Source organism: Varanus komodoensis, unplaced genomic scaffold (assembly GCF_004798865.1).
Source record: "Varanus komodoensis strain SLA01 unplaced genomic scaffold, ASM479886v1 scaffold32, whole genome shotgun sequence".
Classification (NCBI taxonomy): Eukaryota; Metazoa; Chordata; class Lepidosauria; order Squamata; family Varanidae; genus Varanus; species Varanus komodoensis.
In genome coordinates this window covers 23,447,526-23,470,634 of record NW_025335798.1, presented here as the reverse complement: position 1 = coordinate 23,470,634, position 23,109 = coordinate 23,447,526, and the positions used below count along the sequence as shown (strand labels likewise).

At 38.2% G+C, this 23,109-nt stretch overlaps 1 protein-coding gene across 1 annotated transcript in view; it reads right to left on the bottom strand.

Moving 5' to 3' along the window:
- Positions 1–23,109, bottom strand: part of ACVR2A (activin A receptor type 2A) — a 64,755-nt gene that overhangs the window by 12,897 nt on the left and 28,749 nt on the right. Inside the window, exons 3-7 of the mRNA XM_044437930.1 lie at positions 17,853–17,962; positions 15,424–15,578; positions 5,104–5,247; positions 2,396–2,539; positions 1,665–1,810 (exon numbers count right to left, since the gene is read on the bottom strand). Of these exons, the coding sequence (XP_044293865.1) occupies positions 1,665–1,810; positions 2,396–2,539; positions 5,104–5,247; positions 15,424–15,578; positions 17,853–17,962 (699 nt within the window). The remainder of the gene's footprint in view (positions 1–1,664; positions 1,811–2,395; positions 2,540–5,103; positions 5,248–15,423; positions 15,579–17,852; positions 17,963–23,109) is intronic.

Below are 23,109 nucleotides of genomic sequence, written 5' to 3'. Positions count from 1 at the left end.
TTACAAAATCCCAGTGCAAGGTATAACAAACTGCTCCCTTCATTTGTCAGTGAAGATTAAGGTGGTGGGAAAGTGTTTCTTTCTGTAATTTAGGTTTTTGCACAAGGTACCAGCAGCACCTCACTGCTACCAATGGCCTAAGATGCCCAAAGGTTGACTCCTGTATGAGGCAGAATCAAGGTGCTGCTGGTACTCTATACAAAAGCCCAGTATTCAGAAGGTTATTCCCTACAGGCAATAATTTTGCTGAAAAGGCCTCTCATAGCAAGTAAATTTATAGAACCATTCCTACAGTTTAATTCACCTGAATGGAATAGTCTGAAGCACTCCTGAAGGTCATGGAAAGCCACTGGTAAATGCTTTCCGTAGACAGAGCAGGAGAGCAACAATGACACAAAACTGCACTTTGTACTAGTTTTCTTTAGTAAGCTGCAGAAATCTGGTTCTGGAAACTGGGAGAGTTAGTCCCTTTCTAGTGATAGCATAAGGAAGGATAGGAGCCCCAGACTTTCTGCCTATTTAAAGAAATGTTTAATCCTGGGAAGATGATTATAGGTCTTTAATTTTCTCTGCACACTAATTCAGCTGAACAACTGCTTTGCCTCCTTTCTCCCAAGGCCTAGTCCTAAACTGAAGTGTGAAGGCACTTGAATTTGTATGGAAAGAATGGGGAATTATCTTCAGCAGAAAACTATGAATACATATAATTAGAGAACAAACTTTCTTGCCACTTTATGACTTACGATACCAATCCTACGATTAATACTGCCTTCTAATGTACCACTCCATTGCTTTATATTGAAAACTGTTTAACTGCCATATAGTAATTGGCATGTTCAGAATTAAATGTACCCTGTTTCCCTGAAAATAAGACCTAACCAGAAAATAAGCCCTAGCATGATTTTTCAGGATGCTCATAATATAAGCCCTACCTCAAAAATAAGCCCCAGTTAAGATCATCAGCCAAATGGACACATTTAGTATGTCTGTTGCAACACAATTTGGGGTTTGGAGAGTTATGACAATGTTCCAGAAAATGACAACATGACTGTATTTGAATAAATGTAGATTTTCATACATGAATAAATGTAGATTTTTGTACATGAATAAATGAATAAACTGTAGATTGTTATACATGAAAAAATAAGACATCAACTGAAAATAAGCCCTAGTGCGTCTTTTGGAGCAAAAATTAATATAAGACTCAGTCTTATTTTCAGGGAAACACGGTAGTACATTGCACGCTGTTGTTTTCCATAATTCTAAACTTTGGAAGGAATCCAGACTTGCATTCAGCTGACTTTTGATTCTGCATTCAGCTGAGGTAACTGTTACTGATTCCCCCCCTCTCTTGCAGCTTCCTAAAAAACTGCTCTGGAGAACTGAAGAAACCTCTGTAGGACATGGCACTGGCATCTGCAGGAGAGTGGAGGAATTAGTGATGATTACCTCCATGCCCCATTCCTGCAGCAGGGGGCCTCCACAGGACACAGGTTCTCTCCATCAATGAAAGCTCACAACTCTGATTCCAATCCTATGTTTTTTGTAGTTATACTATTACAAAAGATATTACAATTATTCTAACTTTTTAGTATTTATAAAAATATATTCCCTCTAAATTTAAAATGTAATGACAACCCAGGTAATGAGTGGAAATATCATACCTATGGGATATAGCTGGCTTATGCCCATCTTTTAGACCAGGGATGTCTTCATGAAGATAAGCCAAACCTCGAGCCATAGTTTCCGCAATGTGACATAGTTCATTCCATGATACTACATTAGCCTTCAGGAAGTCAGTAAGTGAACCCTGAATAAGTATAAAAATTACACCTTTCCATTAAAATGTGTTCTACATCCTTTCCCTTCCTAAATTAACTTCAGACACTTTAAAAAAAAATCTAGTTTCCAGCAGTATTATCCTAAATTCAGATCTCTGCAATGTGCATACAGATCTTCTAGTTGGCACAGAGTTCTTGGCATAGACTTCTTGTTTTCTACCTTCAATGTCAAGATAGTGCCACACATGCACTTGAAGGACAGTACAGTGGCACCTTGGCTCACGAACTTAATATGTTCCTCTACTCTGGTTGTGACACAAATTGCTCATGAGCCAAGTCAAATTTCCCCATAAGGTTCAACGTAAATAAGGTTAATCTGTTCTGTAAATATTTTTTTTTAATCACAGGAAAGTCGGGCACGATCGTGGGCGTGCTGGGGGGACACAGGGGCAATCGCGGGTGTGCTCGGGAAAACACAATGGAAACAGAAGCAGGTTTCCCACACCTCTGATATCTAAAGCAGGACTAAAAGTAACATCAAGGTTATTAAAGGCAGAAAGGGGTGACTGCAGTTATGAAAATGGTATAACTTTAAAAAGTAACCAGCCAAACACCTTTTCATGAAAAGCTGTTATTAGCCACAAATCAACATCAATGTTTGTGCCTCGTTTCTCAGCACCGATAAATTGTAATAGGTTTTCATGCTTCATTCCAGGCAAGCTGTATATTTCATATTCGTTTTGCCATGACTGTTTGTCCTAGAAAGGGAAACATGCAAATATATTAAAATATCTTCTGTACTTTCATAATAAGCAAAGACAAAGCTTCACCTACCTGCCCTCTTTATTTCCACAAACTCTCTGGGCCCATTCTAATTTGTTACTAAAAGGAAGCCAAACTTCTATCAACATCTCAGAGGATACCACTAATTCTGGCATATTAAAAAGATCTCAAACTCACAACATTACAATTACGTGCTGCCAAGATCCATATGAATTTTCCATCAGAGTCTGAGCTATACTATTAGACTTTTAACAATTCAAAGTATCACATACAGCAGCTTACTTAATTTATACTTGAAAGCTAAACCCACTGTTTTTACTGCTTTTGGTTGACAAATTATAGACTGTTTTCAATTATTTTATTGGTGTTTTATGTTGGAAATTATCATAGACTATCTTTAATATATTTCAGAAAAGCAGAGTAAGAATTTTTAAAGGAATGGTTTCCATTTCACACTACAAAAGTATGCTGAAACTTGGGTCTTCTCCCATTTTTCATATGTAAAGAGAATAAGCTGACTTCCTTGAGCAAAAAACAAACATGGGGAAATTACTCATTTAAACCAGTTAATTAAGAAACCAAGATTTGAAGCCAGTGTTTATCTTGGTTTGTTATAAGCAGTGGTTGTTTCCAAAAAGAACCTGAAGTATACATGCATAACTAGAACAGGCAGTTTGTTCAGAATCACAAACAGAAACTTTAAAGTTCCCTCACAGAGGGAAGGGTGAGGACGAAACATATGAGATTGTTTTAACACTCTCCTATCATGAGATTATTCTCATGATAGGAAACTGTTTCATAATACAACTGAAGAGGGTCATGCATCCTACAATCTTAGAAGTGTGTCAAATGGCTGTTTAAACCAGCATTTTTAGGTTGTTCTTCCATATCCCAGTACATGTAGACACCTTTCTCAATGACAAGGCCCATCTTAGGCATGCTACATGGCCAAACATCAGCTAAGAACCAACCATCATTTTTATTTCCCCAAATTTTCCCCAAAAACACACTTAGGAAATGAAGATGGGGGTTAGCTGGAATGCCACACAGCTGTCTGCCAAAAATGTAGAAGAAATTTTGAAAGAAGTAGGGGTGTAGTAGTACATATAGAAAGACCTGGTTCACCTAACATGGCACCTCATCATGGCCAGCTAGCCACAATGCATTGTCATATCATGCAACTCCAGATAAGTTACTGCAGAGTGGCTTATTTTTCAGAAAGAAAAATTCATGGCTTGCTCTAGGGGTTACTCAAAATTGACAGGCTTCACACTGTCTGAAAACCAGGAGACCATTTATACTGTACATAGCTAAGACCAGCTACAGAACTATGTCATTTGCCTTTTGCAATCTTATCAGTGACCACCCTTCCACCAGTAACAAAATGGCACTTTGAAAGGACCATGATTTATTCCCCAGCTTTTTCCCCCGGTGCCTCAAAAAAGCACAGCTAGGGTCAAACTGTCTTTTAATTATAATTTGTGTCAGTCTTTTGCAAATCTGTAATTGCACACTTGTGGCTGTCCAGTATGTGCAGTCTTTTCTAGTCAATTTCCTTGTCCGTTTCAGCTGTCAAAGGAACTGATGAATTTGAGGAGGTAACATAGAGGACAACTGACAAAAAACCTATCTGCTTATTTTTTACTCAGTTGACCAGATCCAGGGCAGAAACTATAGTAAAACAAGAGGGATCCATTAGCACGAGTCAGAAGCACAGAAAACGGGTGGGGAGGGGGGAAGGGAACCCAAAGGAGTAAGAGCACTGAAACTGTGGAGGGGAGAAACAATATAATCTCCTTAACAATGTAATCCCCTGCTTTTTAACTATTGAAGTTACAATTTTGAGAAGGAGCTGAGAAAAGGGGGAATTAATATCTCTTCATTCTTCTTTAGCTCTTTGCAAATGTGCACAAGTTGACAGACAGACTCGTTTCCTTATAAGTTATTCCACTTTGGTGCTCCCTTCAACTACTGAAAGAGGCAAGAGACCATGCATAACTACACATACTGGACAGCCTTAAGTCTATACCTGCAAATGACTGACAAAATAATAAAGACAGTGAATGCACATTTTTGAGGCTTCAGGAAAAAATGCCCAGAAACCCACAGGGGGGAATGGTTGGCGCATGGAAGGGACCTAAGTGAGATATGGGTTCTGCCATGATATTGCTTGGGTTAGGTGTTGGAGCAAGCTGGAAGACTGAGGGGGAGAACACAACAATCCCGATCATCTGTTTGGTGTACTGTAAGTCGTTCTATGAACAACCTGTACCACACAGCTGGTTGTGTGCCACTCTACCTATGGAGAGAGAAAGAAAGAAAAGGAAAAGAGAGGAAAAGTGTTGTGCTTTTTCTCTTAAAAGAGAAAAGATGCATATACATTTAGGAATACTGAACTTGAGAGAAAAAGCACAACACTGCATGTCCCTACTTGTAACATCTTGAAAAGTAGGATTCAATGTTTTGTAGTTTGTATCTGTAACAATTCTTTATGAACTTAAATTTAACAGCATTATAGGACTTAAGGATGTTTATATACCTGGATTGGGAATATTTTCACAGCTACATATTCATTTAATAACTGAGCTTTCCAGACACAGCCAAATCTTCCCCTAGCTTTGATCTCAAGTAACTGCAGAGGTTTTAGACCCATCAGTGGTGAAGGAGGTGGCGGTCCAGGATCCTAGAAACAGACAAAATCAGTTAAGCTCCATTTTTTGGCCATACTACAATAAGATAGTATAAAGAAGGAGAAAACACACCTTTGGGGGCCATGCTCTGCCAATAAAGCTTGCTAGCATAAGACAAATGGGAATTTGAAATAAATGACACTGAGAAGGTATTAAGACATTGAAATTTTTGTTCACAAATGTAGAATGAACTTCAGCAATTGTCTGAGTGTAAGATTCCAGCAAACAATAGTGCCTACAGATGTACAGAGAGAAAGTTTGGTATGCATGTCCCACTGAGATGAAGGCAATGTAAGCTTACATTTAAATGTACAGTAGGATTTCTCTGAATTGTGCCTGCATGTCTTTCATTTCCACTAATGATTTATTTGAAAAGCAGGTTAAGTACTGAAGGACTGCAACACTCTATAACATATATTCATTTGTGCAGAGTCCCCTGCAATACCACAAAAATGAACAAAAGCATTGTATTAAGCTGCTAAAACTCAGACACTAAGTATGTCTTAGTTTCTTGTCCAGGTGGCAATTCAAGAAAAGCACTGTTAAAATGAAGGTGATCATCTCCATTAGCTCTGTAGATTTTGTGTAAGGTTCTGTAACAGTGAATATATGCCTCTTACTGGGGCAATTATAGGGCTGAATGGTAGTGGTATTACTTCCAAACCCTTTCTAGGCAAATACAGAATACCATTTAATCTAATACTGTAAAATCTTGCCATGTCTTCCTCACTTATACATTTTACCATATGGGCAGAATTTCTTCCTACAGGAGAACACGTTTACACAGATACTGCCTCAACAGCATATGCATACAGGTTATCTGTTTACATCATATTTAACCACCCATCAGTATCATGTGGTACAAGTCTTCATATCTCCTGGCAAAATACAAGCAACCAAACTATTCCATGCTGGAAAGGGTTACCTGGAGCTATTTGTTACACACTTTAAATATGTATACAACATAAATGCTGAATCTATTTTTCCCGTTTCTGTGCAAGGGGCTCAACCAAAGGAAATAAGGTAATTAAAATTTTCTTTTTTCTCACTTTGACTGAAGAAAGTCAGTACCGTTTCTTTCTCTGTCTTTAAGTGACTTTTTAGCCATGCTTATTTTTTGCCTTTCTTTGACCTTTCTTCATAGAAAAACTATTGTTCTTCTATAAAGCTCAAGAAAATCATTTTAGTGCATTCCTATTCCCCTAGAGCTCCTGTCTCTCCTGCTCGTGCCTTCTTATTCCCTGTTCCTGTACCTGGAGGTTTTGACAAGGCAAAGGCAAATGATCCATCCATTCGTACTGTGCTATGGTTATGCAAACTTATCTTTTTCATGATGCAAACATGACACTCACTCTCCTCAAGCATGCTAGTATTCCTTCATGTGCTTAAAGGAGAACTATGAAGTCTAAATTAATAATTTCACAGTCATTTCAACAATAAACTAGTTAGGACAACTACAGGCTATATTTTTCAGAAGGATTTTACTATAAAGAAAGTATAAACTTCTATTTTGGATTATTTCTCTGTTGGTTGCTAGATTATTTTATGGAAAGGTAAAGGTTTATTTATCAGTCCTTTTTTCAGTTAAATCTATGGACCCAATGACAACTTTTCACAAATCCTTCAAATTCATTTTGCAAGTAGAAATATTAAGTGCTCAATGTGCTCATGAAACCAGCACTCAACCACCTATAGAAAATATTCTCCTAAACCCACTGTGATAAATACATGAGCTGAAAGTAATCTCTTAAACAGCTTAATATTCTTCTTAATTATATACATTCAAGACAAATACAAAAGTGTAATCCACAGAACTTTCAGATCAGGGCTGGGAACTCAGGACTGCAAAACCTAGGTTCCACAGCAGGGTTAGGATGTGCCCGTTCAGAATCCATTCCTCCAGAATCCATAGACTTCCTCTCATGCTTGGTCTGGTCCTGTAAAGCAAACTAAGTCAGAGGAAGTCCATGGACACTCTTGGACATCTGCCCCAGTTATGCAACTGGCAACTTGCCCCAACCACAATTCCTGATGGCTCATCTTCTTCTCTGTGAATTGTAGTCATCACTAGCAAATGCAGAAAAGAGGTACAGTGAGCAGGTGTGCTGGCCATAATTTCCTGGAGTCACCCTTCCCTGATGGCTGCCACTGGCTACAGCAATGGTCATGGAAGAATGGTGCATTTGTCAAGAGTCTGGATTCTGGACTGCTACAAAAGCAGTCTGGATTCTGGGAAGCCAAAATAAGGAAAACTGGTGGATTTTCTACACAATATGGATTCCTTGCATATCCCTATTCTCCAATCCACTGGTCATTTGGTGGCTTCCCAGCTGTTGTGCAGTTTTTCTTCTTATTATAAGAGATTGAAATGCTTAAACTAAGGCTTAGAGACATTAATACCTTTAAAATAAAAATGCTGGCATTTTTGGTCTCCCTCCACTGGAATGTAGCTTCTGAGAGCTTCTCAAAAGTTAAATTTGGCCCTTGGACTGAAAGAGCTTCTCCAAACCTGTTTCAGCAAATTGGTCTTTAAATGGGAATATGATAATGATCATCATGAAGATACAATAGATAAAGTTTATCAGGAGAGTAGCATTTAAAAGATTTTCTTGGTTTACCCATAGTATTTTACCTACAGCTAAAATGAAGCTGAAGTACATGTAGCTGTCTTTTGGAACATTCATCTCATTATATTTACCTCTCCCCTTCTATCTTTTCTCTTTCTGACTCTCAATGTTTAAAGAAGCTCATCAGGGCAAGAGACCTGACTTTTTTTTTTTAAATCTTTTTTGTTACTCTGAGAAGTGCACTATATCAAACAATGATCCTAAATGCAAGTGTGTTAGAATGCTGAACATGTAAATACACATCCCCACCCATGGAACTGACACTGCTGGTGTATTCAATTCTCCACTCCCTTCTGCATGCCCCCCATATCTGCTACAAAGGGTTGGAAAACCTCCACAGCTAGAGCTGCAGGAGTACTTTAGATTTAGCCCTTGTATACCTTCTCTCCAACTTCTAAACCATTTTTGTTTCAAATAATACATCAGGTGTTAACAGCTGAATATCTGATGTCACTTTAACAAATTACTGTATTTCACCTATCACCAATAACTATTATGTTAAAAGAATACCAAAATGAAACCTCTGAATTGTGGGACTATTACAGGACTGTTTTAAAACTTATCTAAATAAACCAAAAAAACAAGTACAAACACATTTCCTTAATACAGTAGTAGTATTATGAAAAACTAGGTTATATTTAAAAATACTACTACAATTTTTACATTGTCTGGGAAATGAATCTTCTGGACTGTTTATGAGCTGTTCCCACTTATAGGATAAAAGAACATTTGGCAAATAGTACTAGTTATAACAGCTAATTAGAAGATCCTCACTGTAAACACATGTACTAATATGCCAGTGAGAATTATGAATGGATTTATGAATTGTGAAATATTCTGCATATTTTATTATAGAAAAAACATTACAGAAAATAACTTTTTATCTTTAGATACATTTCAGGGGAAAAAGTAGAAAAATACAATGTTGTATAAACAAACTGAATCCAAGCTAAATCCAAAATGATTGCTACATATGTCAAATACACTTGGGAACAATTTATTTAATAAACCAAAAGGGAAGTATTACATAAAATAATACCTAAGATTCAAAGGACTGTTTGACTAGTTTTATATACCCAGTAGGTCATCACATCTACATTTCCCCCAAACGTCCCACATTACCACGTATCAAGTCACTTTAGAACATGAGGTTTCTTAAAGCGGATAGGGACAGGGTATGAGAGTCTGTTGTGCAAAGAAAAGAAGCCAGCAATTCCACAGGACATGAACAAGCTCTTAGACATACTAATAATAGTTCTCTGGATACCAGTCATTGGTACTATAGAAATGCTTGTAAATTCTATTTACTATTCTGAATTATGATATTGATTTTACTGAAACATGAAGAAAGTGAAATAAGTACCTTCCAACTTTATGATTTAAAAAGACTGTATTTATGTGATGGCAATATTTCATTAAAAATACAGGATATTTCTCTTATAGGTCTTCACTTTGACAAGACACCCATGAAGGTTGTGAACCTCCATATTTATGACAATACAAAATATGACTGTGAAGTCTAAGAGAGTAAATTTCAATCCTGAGAAATTGTCCTTGGCACAATATTGGATACTCCTTAAGTTTCTCAACTAGTGACACCACAGGACTTAGTCAAGAGGTTTAAAGCAATGAAATGATAAACAGTTTGCAGATGTTTTGGCAAAAAAGAAAACCACCAGCACATTGGATAACCAGTATGTAGCTTTTTGGTTTAATTGTTTATAACTATCCAAGTATTTATAAATGTTTGATCCAAGTGTTAATAAATAAATAAATAAATAAAAGTGTTAGCCCAAATATATGTATATTGTCTATAACTCCACAAATCCATATATATATATATATAATATAAAAATACATGAAGTTTTTATATGCATCCCAATACTAAAATAAACAATGCATCTTACCTCTATCATTATATGAAAGGCATGCTTGTAAAGAAAAAACACATAAGCAAAAGGAAATTACTTTGTATAATATAAATCAGATGCAAGAACAGCTTAGGAAATGTGATAGAAGAGAGTGCTAAGCAGTTAATAGGTAAGATTGGGAACGGAAGTCTTAAAAAAATAAGGAAGGCTCTGTACTGAATGTCCCCACTCCCAGCCTTTCAAAGTAAAAAACACAGCTTTTGAATGGTGCAAATGTAACTTTCATACTTCAAAACTTGAGGTTGGATCTAGGGCCACTGATTTCTGAGCATCCTCATGCACTGCAAGTATCTTCTTTGACTTGTTAGGCGTGGGCATACCCCCACATTGCAGTTAAACCTTTTCATCCCCAACCCTCCATGTGGCCTTTATAGAGGGCTGGAGGAGCTGATGTGCGGAGTAATGGATATGTCCACTTCTACCAGTTTAGTTGCACATGACTAAACTGTTTGTAACTAAATGTTCAAACTGGTGTGTTTTCAAAAATGACCACTGAGAGATTAGTCCAAAAGTATTGCAACGGTTGTAGAAAAGTCAATGCTGTGATACTTTAAATGTAGCAATTTAGTGATTAAAATTGTTTATTTTACAGATGCTCCTCTGAATTTTATAACTTTTCCAAAGCAACATTTATGCCTGAAAACTTTCATAGGTTTCTACATTACACCAGAGGGCAGTATTGCATCATTTACGACTACCTATAAACTTTGAAACACCTGTGAAGCAAAAATACAAAAGATGAAAAAGGCAAGTAAAAAAGCAAACAAAACATAAAACTTTAACTGTTTAATCTGATAATTAAAATGAACTTCTAAGGGATGCTAATTTATTTTGGTGGGTACATTTAATAAATGCTAGAAATGCAATACTTTGCTCTCTATAGTCATACTTAATCAGTTACCACTTCCATTCTAGAACTTCTTTCAGGGAAGGCATTCCATCCCATTTAAGTTTCACATTCACAAAGACCCTACAACCCTACAAAAACTCAAAATCTAAAGATTCTGATTAAAGCCCAGAAGAACTTTGACACGGAACAACCACTGATTAATATTTACAGCTTGATTTGGATGTTCATTTCTAGGAGTTCAGAATATCAATTTATATTTAATTCATCTTTATTCTAGCATCATGAAAAGCCAACAGTTTTTTTTAAACCCTCAATGTATGAAAGGAAATCAAGGGCAGGGATGCTGCCATCTGTATTAGCTATATGGCATTTATCCCCAATATTAATAAATCCCAGTAAATTAGATGAAGCATTCTGACACACCAACTTCAATAAAACCTATGTTACTTTTATGAAATGAACAGCTGAGAATAAAATATACACATGGGAGGAACATGAGCCTTCCTCCACACCATAGGTACAGACATTTCGACTGAAGATGACAAGTAGGTTTCCCTGGACAGTTTATATTGGACTGTTGGAGCTGTAGAAAAAGGTTTAAGACAAAGTCTCAGAAGTATCCAAACAGAGAAAGAAAAGGAAAACACAGTATGGAAAAAATGAACATGCAACTCCAAAAAGAATCAAGATCAAAATCTCAAAATTGAAAAAAGAATGTGTTAAAATTGTCCCTGGAATGAATACCCCAAAAGCAGTATCTTCTTATGTAATAAGAAATAATATGCAGGAAAGCCAGTGTATACCATCATTTCTGACTTGCTGCACACAGACATTGCATCTTTATTTGCAAATGTCAATCAATTTGCCAGTATAAATTAGTAGGCTTAATTATGTTAAGAATAACAGAAGTAGAACTACAGCACATGCAATAGGATGTTCACAGATTTCAATAAATCTTGCAATGAAATAATTAAAGATTATTATCCTGATGTTCCTAAAATTGGCACATCCTGTTTTTCAATATGTAATTTGTAGGGAACTGTGCTGGTGTAAATATCATGTTTCTGTATTTCTAAGTCCAGAACATGGCTGTGTCATGGCTCTGGCCTGAGACACCTGCATAAACATCCATGAATTCAAAGAAACTGCAGCAATATCAGCTCCTGGAATCCTTTGAAGGACTCTCTTTTCACCACCTAATCATGTAGTCCAGGTACGATTGAGTCAGCATGCTCACCATCTCCCAGAAAATTTTATAGGCTGCAAATATATCTACCCCAAAGGTGGTGCTGGTGGTTGCCCAGGCTGAAAGCAAGTTAATAAAATGCCATTGAAAGCTTTTTCTTTACTTGTACTGCACTTTTCCTTGCGGTACCTTGTCTTTGAATAACCGAAGTAATCTTACAGACAATGGTGTCAAAGGTTTCCCAGGTCATCTGGAACATATATCTAAAGCCATGCTTCATCCCAATCCCCAGTTTTCAACATGGAAAGTCAAAAAGGTTTAGTGTTGGGCAGACACCATCACAACAATGCAGACTGCTCAGTGTTCAACTATTCTTCCACTAGAATTGTGCTGCTGCCCATACTCTTTACATGCAAGAAAAGGGCAAATTGTGCTGCTGCCCATACTCTTTACTTACAAGAAAAGGGCAAATAAAAGCATGGCAGCCTCTAGAACAGTTGTGTTTTCTTTTAAATAGCTCCTGCCTTTGTTGCTTGGAGAAACAACCCACAGTTGTGACTTCAGGCATCACAACAACCCATGGTTTAAACAACCCAGTGTTGTTTCCCAAACAACAAACCATGGTTCTCCAGCTGTTTTATTGGTAGTTAGGATACCATGGTTTACTAGCGTGGCCATTTTCGTATGTCACAATGGAGCAGAATTCAACAATCCATACCGTCTAACTCAACTGTGTGTGACCCCAGACACACAACCTAATATACATAACATGAATAAATGCAGATGCATTCCTTTGACTGAACAGCACATTTAGGCTGTTTCTCACTTACCTAAAACAACGTGTACAGAGATGCTGACATAATAGGTTGGATCCAGACTTCCCCTCTCTGAATAGAAGGGCATCTTCCATTAAAAACTGAGATTCAACTGAGGCTGTCTGCTTAACAAAGTGGACACAGCAGCATTTTTATCTGATTCTCTACCTGTACCCCCCACCACAATCTCCTATGCTTTTTCAAAAGCTCTTTAAGTGCCACAGCAACTGAAGAAAGGAGGAAGCAGCAAAGTATGTTCTTGTTCCTTTCTTCCTATGCAAGCAGAACTCCGCTGAGCACAAATCCAACCCAATATATGGCTGTACAACCAAATTATGTGGGTCAACATGCATACGACATCAGCACAGGACTTAATAATAGCAACAGCAACATTCTGGTACCAGCACATCAATTCATTTTTTGTGATCCTCCACAGACAAATAAGCCCAGTTTAGAAGACAAAGCATATGCTACTGAACATTTTAAGGAAAACAGTTTAAAACATTAATATTATAAGGGTAATTCAAAGAGGATTAAAGAAAATGTTTTGTTTTCCTAATGGATTAATAAACTCTCCGGATTTACAGAGCAACTAAAATACAGCTCTCCTTAAAAAAAAAACTAACAAACTTCAAAACATCTTCTCATCTTCTTAAAACTATTTCAAAATTATTTTCTATTGCATTGTTTTAATTCTGGATATAGCATTAAACACTGTCCTTTGTCAGGAACGATAATGGTGCAGGAACACCCTCATTTAAGATTGCTCTTCCCTACCTGCTGCCCTCCAGATGTTGGGAGTACAGATCCCATGAATTATAACTGGGCTGAGATCATCAGAGTGTAGTTCAACACAACTCGAGGGTAGCAGGCTGTTGTACTGTCTTGTCATAACAATATCTGATAACTGCAGCATTACTTGCAATCCCTTTTTGTTTGATAGATGGTTAAATGAAAGAACACTATTTCTTTTATCTTGATTCTTATGTGGCAATTTCTCTTATCTTCAATTCTAAAAACAAAGCCTCCTGATTCTTCTTTAAATGCAAAGTAGTCAAATTGAAATATTTTATTCTGTACCAGTTATTTTTATAAAGCACATTATTTTATTTGCAAGAACTAAAATCACAAGTAGCAATATGGTGAAAATGGCAAAGCACTGTATCACAAGGGAGTGGAAAGTCAGTTTAAGAACTTCACATGCCTCCTAAATAATCCTCTGTAGCTTACTACACATTGCAAGTATTCATGAAGGCTGCTGCTATGTTCCATCCAGCTGATTCTTTTGCCATTCTGAACCCCACTTTGCTGCCCACAAGGTATGTCTGGAGAGCTGAGGGTGTGGGGAGTGAACTATATCATAGGAACTTGAGGTAGAAAGGAGCAATGCACTATAAACTGTCCTCCAACTCATTCTTTGTACCAATTTAATATAGACCGTATTCCTAAAGCATGTCATATGCTGCTTCAAGGTTTTAATGTTATTAATGTATTTTGAGTAATGCAGATTATTTTATTGAAAAGGAGTCGAAAAGGCAAAATGTGCTGATACCAGTATGATCATGGAGGGAGGGAAGGGGAGAATATGCATGCATGCATGCATGCAAGAAAAAGTATAGATAGTAACACAGAACAGCTCACTAAGGAAATGAGGACAAAAACAGATTAAAGGAGAATAGGAATTTATGTTCTAATAGGTGAGTGATTCATGAGAAACCAGAGCAATACTGGAAGAAAGCAAAAATTCTGGGGAAGCAAACTCATGAATGTAATCACAGTTCCACTAATACCAGCACCTCCTTTGTGGTAATTTCCTTATCCTCTACCTTTCTGATATAAGTGCATTTAAGTTCTATTTTATCTGTTCCACAGCATACACACTCCTTCAGTATGCATTGCCTTTTTAATTGTATATATTCCAGAGTAAGCTTAATTCTTGTCTTATAATACACCAATTTCTGATGTATTAAAATATTGTAAAGTTAAAATTTCTGTAATAGTTTATTTAAGAACCAGGCACTACTTAACTACTGAGCAGCTTAGACAAAGATAATCCAAAAGAACCACGTATAAATCATGGTGTGCCATGTCTTTACTACATGTATTAACAGGAACTGGTTTATTGTGATCAGACTTTTAATTTGTAGCAAACTTGTCTTAGTAAAATGGAGATTTCTCAACAAATTTTCTAGTCTTTGATGTCATACTTTAAAAAACCAGAACAATAATGTACCATCATCATTTTCCTACTGCAGTCAGTTCACTGACAGTGCACACCCCAGCTGTTTTCCTTTGCCTGTAGCCTACCTCTCCTCATACATACATGCAGGCAGGCAATGAATGTTACGAATGAAACCCAGAGGCAAATGGATAGTCCATGGTGAACTGCATCTCTATAAAAATATTGGGGCAGCAACCTGACAGGCACTTAAGTGAACGGAAGACACTTTCACTCATGTAAAGGGAACTGGCAGATGCCACAAACACCTCTTCTGTCTGTAGATTCTCACACCATATCCCAACACTGTCCTCAGTCCCTTGAGGGAACAAGGAACTGCAGAAATAAAGTACAAATGCTCCATTTAGTGAGAGGAACTCCACTCACACTTCTTTGGATTTATAATCATTCACCATGCTTTATTTTTATTTATAGGGGTTACAGACTGCATCTTGATCCAAATGAAGCCTTCAGGATGGTATACTTAAGAAATAGTTACTGTTTGATAACTGAGATCATTTAGATCAAAATAATCAACTTACCTGGGTTGGTACAAGTACTGGAGGATATGCTAATTTGTGGTGTCGGTACATCCAAAATGAAAACAGAACTATCACTGCAATTCCCATTATAGGCACAAGAGAATAGAGCAAAGTAGTAAACAGGGGTGGTTTAGATGGGACAGGATTGGAAGTAGCTGCAGAAAAAGAAGGCACAGTTAGTTTTCTGACAGCTTAATACTACAGCAGAAATTATGCACCAACTCTTACCATTTGGATAAAGTTATGTATATGAAACGATGAGTGATGGCATCACTTAATAACTTCGATCAAAGATTAAACTTTTAAAGCACTAAATATGCAGTTATTTGTTCATTTTCACTTGTTCATTTGATGTATGTTACGAGACTTGAAAACTTGCCTTGCATTTCATTATGGGTAAGTAGTATCAATATTATTTCCATGTTTCTGATTCTGAAACTAAAAATTCCCTTGACCACAAGAGCCTCAAGAGTACAACTGCAACTTTAAATGCATATAATAATACTTATTTTAACTTTAGTTAAAACAGTTTCAAATTTTGAGAATGAGTATAAAGCTCAAAAGAGAATAAGGATAAAGCTTAAAAGAATATTAATGAGAAACTGAATTACAAGATCCTTTGTGCTTTACTTTTAAAGAAAAATGTATAGTAGGTTTACAGTAATGTAAAAATAAAGAGCTGCTATATGACAATTTTATTTTGTGAAAGGATTATTCATGTCACAGAATTACATTTAAAATGAATTTCACACTGCTTAAAGCACATCTAATTTGTCTGAATTCAGATGCAAACTTAAACTACAGTTTAATGCTGGACAGGTACAAGTCTCAGATTTGTGCTGTTCCCTCCTCTTGCACAATCATGAGTACATTTGAAGCATCTGCCTTCACATTTAAATTACGTGGCATGTCTTGTTCAATCTCAAGTGGAAAGTCTGGCAAGTTAAAACTAAACTTTACTGGAACAAGTAAACCACAGTTTGCCTGTGGTGGCTAGAAGCTGACAAAGTCACATCAGGAGATGCGGAGGGAGGGAGGTTCTTTACCAATGCCCAACAATACTTTATAGCCAAGCCAGGCTACTGTTCCTTCCTTCCTGATTGATGGATTGCTTGTGTATGCTGCCCCATAGCCAAAGGGCTCTCTTCCTTCCTATGCTCTCACAATTATTGTGTTGAGGAGGCAGGACTACACACCAGTTTGTACACAAACATTCAGTTCTGGCTTGTCCACACTGATTGACAATTCCAGGCCAAATCTAAACTGCTGTTTTAACCTACAATGGAAAGCACAGTTCAGAACCCAAATATGTCAAGCACTGCCCTCCCACTATGAACCTACCCACTATGAGCATCACAGGGTCTTCTCTGTGTAGTGCCCCCGTGGGACTATTAGGAATTTGAGAACAAGTGTTTTTATGGTAACCATAGATTTCTGGAACTGTATCCTCAAGGAGTCAACATTATCCTATTGCTGGTATTGGGGGAAGACACATTTATTGTCTCGGGTATCGTGGACATCAGTTGTTTTTGTTGTGAGGGGAAATTATTTGGCTCTTTGATCCATGCATTGATGAACAATTTTAGTACCTTTTAAGATTTATTAAGTTAGGTTTGTTTTTATCTGAATTGCTGTGATTTATGTTGATTTTATATTGCTCTTGTTATATTATACATTTTGTATCCTTTGTAAGTCACCTCAAGAGCACTTTTGTGGTGGAAAATAATAAATGCAATTATAATAAATAAATGACCATTACAGGCAATAGTTACAGTGTACATTTATGTACTGAAGACTGAACTGTTATCTAGAACCTTTCACCTTGCAGTGTTGCACTACACTTTTTAGATTCAATTAACATTTAAAAATCTGAACAGGCCTTTCTGAAAATGGCCATTTCATTTAAACATGAGCTCTCTTAAAACCAATACATGAAGCTACATGGAAGATTTTCCAAATACACAGAAACTGCACTGTGGCTAAGAGAGTGATCCCATGGTGCTTAGACAGCATCTAGCGGGCAAAGGCTATTTCAGACTCCCGGACTGATGGTCAAAAGCAGAGCTCCAACCTCTGGACAGGAGATCCATTCTACAATCCCTCCTGCCCCCCTCACAGACAGCACAGAAAGAACCATACAGGTGGCTTCTTTCAGGTCAGAAATGCCAGCAGTAAAGGGGGTGAGGAAAGGTGAAAACTGGGGCTGCCAGGATATGATGGATCTGACAGCACTCCAGCCTTCTTGCCTCCTCATCTAAAGTGCTGCAGCTAAGCAGTCAAAATTGCACAGCAGGAGGAAATGGAGATGGAGACTGCTTTTTTCCCTCCACCAATTCTGCCCTGGATGCTTGTAAGCCTCCAAGTTTGGAGTCTTGCCAGAATCAAGGATTTAGGCCTAATATACTCTTTAGAAAAACTGAACTACTTACGTTGTGTGACTCCCATCTCCGGAAAGTAGAATATACGTTCATTGCACATGTTGCCCTCACAGCAACAGAAAAACACATCAGGACTGTCTTTCCTTTCTATGCAGTCATTCCTGAAAAAGATTAAAATCCATTAATTTTTTTCTTTTATATTGTATATATTTCAGCATACTGAATGTCTGATAACCTGTGCATAATAAGTTAATATGAACTTTTAACATTTGGTATTTTTGCATTTACACTGGAAAGAATGTGATATTTAAAACAGAGGTGGACCAATTATTTTTCAATCATATTTAATCATGAAAAACACAAAAAGTTGTCTAAAATTGCAGCTTTTCCCTACAGCATAAAAGATCCCCTTTAACTGCCATTTACTTCTCTTGACAAAGGGGAAAGCAATCACACTGTACAGCACAATATAATTTCCTTCCTTTGAAGTGACTGCTGATCATGATGCTCATCTTGCTACGGACCACCATTTTAAAGTGATTATAACAACCACTCTAGGAAGTGTGATACTTGTCTCTTGCCAGAAGAGTTGTAAGCACACTATATATTGTTTTTAAGCTTTCACTTCAGCTCAGTCATAATTTTAACTATGAACCAAAATAAGTATTTTCAGACTAACTTTAATACAGCATAAGCTCTCATAAATTGGAACATATAAAGCTTGCACTAATTAAAATCTTTCTGCAGAAATGCTACTTTGAATTATACTTCGTATTTTAACATGCATATTTTATTGGATGCAGCCCTATATTTTTATTTGGTATTTTTCCTTGCAATAAATGTGCATGTTTTGTTAATTTAGTGCACATTATTAAGACTTCTTTAGCAAGACCGTATTTCTGTTGTAGGGAGATTCTATTTGCCCAAGGACAACTGCCAATATCACAAAAAGTATCTATCCATCTACATCATTATATGACTTTTGCAATGCATAGCCTTGTCTATTCCACTTGTATAACAGTATAACAGTTCCTATGAGCTCCTTAAAGTTCCATATTTTCAAAAAACAACTGTATAAAGAGTTGAAAATCATCTTCTGTAAACATGCAAGAAACATCTTAAGACTTCTTTCCCCACCTCCAACTCTAGTAACATCCTCTTTCTAGAGAAAGCAGCTTCTGAAACCAATTCAATAAAAACTGAATACAATGTTGGAGAGACTCTTCGGGAACATATTGCAGTGGAAATTAAAAGTGATGGAAATAAAATACAAACAATATCACCATACCATAACTCCTGCAACCAATAACTTAAGGAGAGGCATTTCAACTTTTAAAATAAGGGAAAACATCAAACTAATAGTGCTTGAGGGAGAGTGGATATGGTTGTCCGGGTAAACATGGAGGATCAGACTGGAACCCCAGGAAAAGCAGGTTGTCCACCTGGAACTGTCATTCTTTGAGTGGTCATCTGCACTCACATATAGGCTCTGCGTACATGCATGGTGCTCATTCAGAAAGATTCCAAGGCTGATTAATTATTATTTAGTGGAAGCCTGGCTCCTAGCCACCCTCACTGTGGGGGAATGGGCTCCCAACAAGAGCTCAGTCTGAAACTGAGACTGCCATGAAGTATGACCCCTGTTAAGAGTAAGGGGTGTGGATATCCCTTCGGTATCAAGCAACATAGTGGAAATGGCGTGATGCTTGAATGCACTGACGACCACTCAAAGGATGACAGTTACAGGTGGGCAACCTGCCTTACTTTATTGTGGTCTCTGTGCATCACACATATGGGCAACTGGCAGGCTTACCTCTTGGAGGAAAGTGGTGTCACTTAGCAAAGAATGAAAGTGAGGATGGCTTTCCTGAAGATGCATTCTACTCTAGCCTGGATATCCAGCTGATTGTGGCAAACTGAGGTTGATCAGTTCAACGTAGTTACTGCTTGACACACATCATCAAGAGAAACTCCGATATACATAGCTGTGGAGGTTGCCGTCATTCCAGTTGAATGAGTGTAGATAGGGATAGTGACTGAAGCTTGGGGAGAATGTAAGCTATTTGGATTGTTGAAGATATCCAGTTAGCCAGTCTTTGAGAAGAGATGGGTGAGCCTGGAGCTGCACCTTCCTAGGCAACAAAAAGTCTTTGTGACTTACAAATAGGGTTGTGGCCTTATAAAAGGCTAAAGCCCTGCACACATCTAGGGAGTGAAGGGCTAATTCAACTGGGTTGGAGGGGGACTTAAAAAAGGCTGGAAGTACAATGAGTTCACTGATATGAAAGGCAGAGACAAATTTTTGAAGGAACATGGGATCGAGGTGAAGTACTACTTTATATTTGTGAGATAAAGTGAATCAATCCTGAGGGCAGCTATGCTGCTGATCCAACAAGCTAAGCTGACAGCCATTGGAAAGGCCATCTTAAATGACACAAGATGGAGATCAGTGGAAGCCATGGGTTCAAAGGGTTTTTGAGTAAGTGAGTGGAGAACAACAGAAAGACTCCAAGCTAGTTCTGGTTGCTGGACTGCTGGGGTGAGATTAACAATGCTTTTGAGGAACTTTTGGGGGGCGTGGAACACAGAGATGGCAGGCATATAAATCTTGATAGAAGAGGGTTTGAGATCTTTTTGTATGGAGAGTTAAGGAAGGAAAGAATTTGGCTGACAGAAGTCCTGTGCAGTTGAAAACTACGTTGGGATGTGAAATGAGAGAATGCAGTCCACTTTGTGTTGTATGATCTGTGGGTAGTGAAGCATTGAGGATCAGCTAGATGTTGTGAGATAAGTCCTTCACTGATTTTGAAATGATAGGATTTTCTACGCCATAAAATGGAGAGTATGTCTGGATGGAGGACTGTCCCACGATCTCAGGAAATGACGTGGGATCGGAAGGGTAGTTGGTAATAGGAATGACTGGAGAGGTTGAAGATGGGGGGACCACTGCTTTCTGAGACACCAAGGTGTGATCAGGATCAAGTCTGTGGAATCTCTAAGGATCTCTGCTACTACTTTTGGAATGAAAGGAAAGCAGGGAAATAGCTAGAAGAAATTCCTGCTCCACTGGAGGAGGATACTTCCACTCCTGATGTACCACACCGGGTAGGATAGGCAGGAGAGGTATGGTGACTGGTACAGTAGCCTCAGCATAAATCACTTCAGAGACTGGATCCTTTGCCCTCCCAAGATTCTGGCATGGGCTGAGTCCAAGACTATGTGGAGAATTTGAGTGTAGAAAAGGCCAGTGTCCTTTGAGGTGTGTGGTAAATTGCAGGGTGACTTATATGGAGTAGTAGGGACTTCTGACAATCTGTCTGTGGTAGTTGGTTTCCACAATGAAGTATAAGGCTCAGAGTCTGACTCAGTCAGTTCAGCAAATGCCATGTGACAGTGATGTGACAACTTAGTATGAGATGGTTCAAAGTATTGGGTCGCTGTCTCTCCATCATCCCTGTCTGATCACGGAAGTTGTATCGGTATAATTGTATCGGTTTTGGTAGAGAACTGATCAGGCATGCCTTGTCTAGAGTCAAGGGAAGCCCAGACCTCTGTATGATGAGAGGCTTCAAACTCATGTCTCAATGGTGGAGTTGGCCAATGGGGTCTGCAGTCCCTGTCAGCAACTGGGGAGCAAGATGTATATCTGCATCTTTTAAATTCGGCTGCAATATATACACTTGGAACCAAGGACAGTGGAGAATTGGGACTCTGAGCAGAGACAAAGTCAGACTGCTGTATTACCGGGGTGGGAGGGTGCTCTTGAATCTCTCCTTCCAAAAAGGAGGTATTTGGGGCCAGTTGTGGTGGCTGGGCTGAAGGCTCCTGTGCCAGTCCTGGTGCCAGAGGTGCATTGGACCAACTCCTGCGCAGGCATCATGTCTTCAATACACAGAAGGCCTTGGAGGTGGTGGCATGTTGCAGCATTTCTTTGCATGTTTTTTGCCCTCTCTGTCTTTAGAAAGACTGGGAGTTTTCTGAGGTTTGGTCTTTTTTGATGACTTTTTAAATTTGTCCATTTTGGAGTGTTTCTATGGAGGAGGACAGGAGGCCTCCTTGAGGGTCTGGAGAGTGCAGTTCCCAAAGTGGAAAGCTGAGTAGAGTTGCCCATGTGAAGGGCACAGCTCCACTTTAGGGCGATCTGCCCTGTGTTTCTTCGCCCGCTAAGTAAACACTTAGCAGTGGAAGCATGAGTCAACAACATGGGTCTCTCTGAGGCAAAAGTGCACAGGGAGTGCCTATCTGTAGGTGACAGCTTGCCGCCACAGTCTGTGCATCTTCGGAATAGAGCTCTGAGTGCCATTCTCCTGAGCAGGAAAAAAGGGGAGCAGCTGAAGTGCCAATTGAGAGGTGAGAAAAATAGTCAGAAAGGAGTTTGTCTTTTTTTTTGTAGAGGAAACAAAGAAAAACATGAAGGAAGAGGGAAAAAACCTGAACATGAAGGCAATCTAGAAGGCTGAAGAGGAACAAACAATGGTCTGTATTGGAAAGTAGCAGGGGAAGAACTTCTCAATGAGCACATGATAGTGGTCAAAGAAAAACTGAGCTCTTGGTAGGAGCTCCTCCCCACATGCTGGGTTGGCTCCGGCTGAATAATCATTTATCAGCTTTGGAATCTTCTTGAATGAGGAAGATTCCCATGCATGTGCACAGAAGCCATATGTGTGATGCAGAGACCATGATGAAGAAGCATGGATTTCTCCTTTGAACCTGTGGTTCCCCACCCAACTTCAGAGAAAATTAACTCCTGCCCTTTTAGTAGAATGATTTCTGTCCATTAATTATAGTTAAAATTCAGCACAATGAAGATTTATATTACATATTGAGAGAAAGTAGTGCAATGTAACTATCAACTAAAGTGGAATTAGTCAATTTCTAATTTTAAATTGCATATAATTGTACATTAAACAGCAGTTAACACAGTTATTTCTGTGGCTGAAAGCCAGCGGAACTAGTTTTGTTTGAATTCAACCATGAGAGAAATGACTATATTTTGTCTGGATATGGTGATTGCAATACTAGAGTGCAGTAACTACTGTTGTTTGTTTATGAGCACCATAGATTGCAAATGTTTAGATAATTATACTTGCAGAAGGTCTTTTCTGAAACAGTTTCCAAATTAGAGAATGCCCTCCCTTAGACTTCTACCAAGTGTGAACTCAGTTGACTTTTTGTTTACTTTTTATTTTTTAAGCCCTTTAAAAAGTACTCTTTAACTGCTGCTTGCTCAGGATAGAGGGAAGGCCCAAGGGATCAGAGCACTATCAGGAGGCCATTCCTTAGGATTGTATTTGTAAATGTTGAAGTT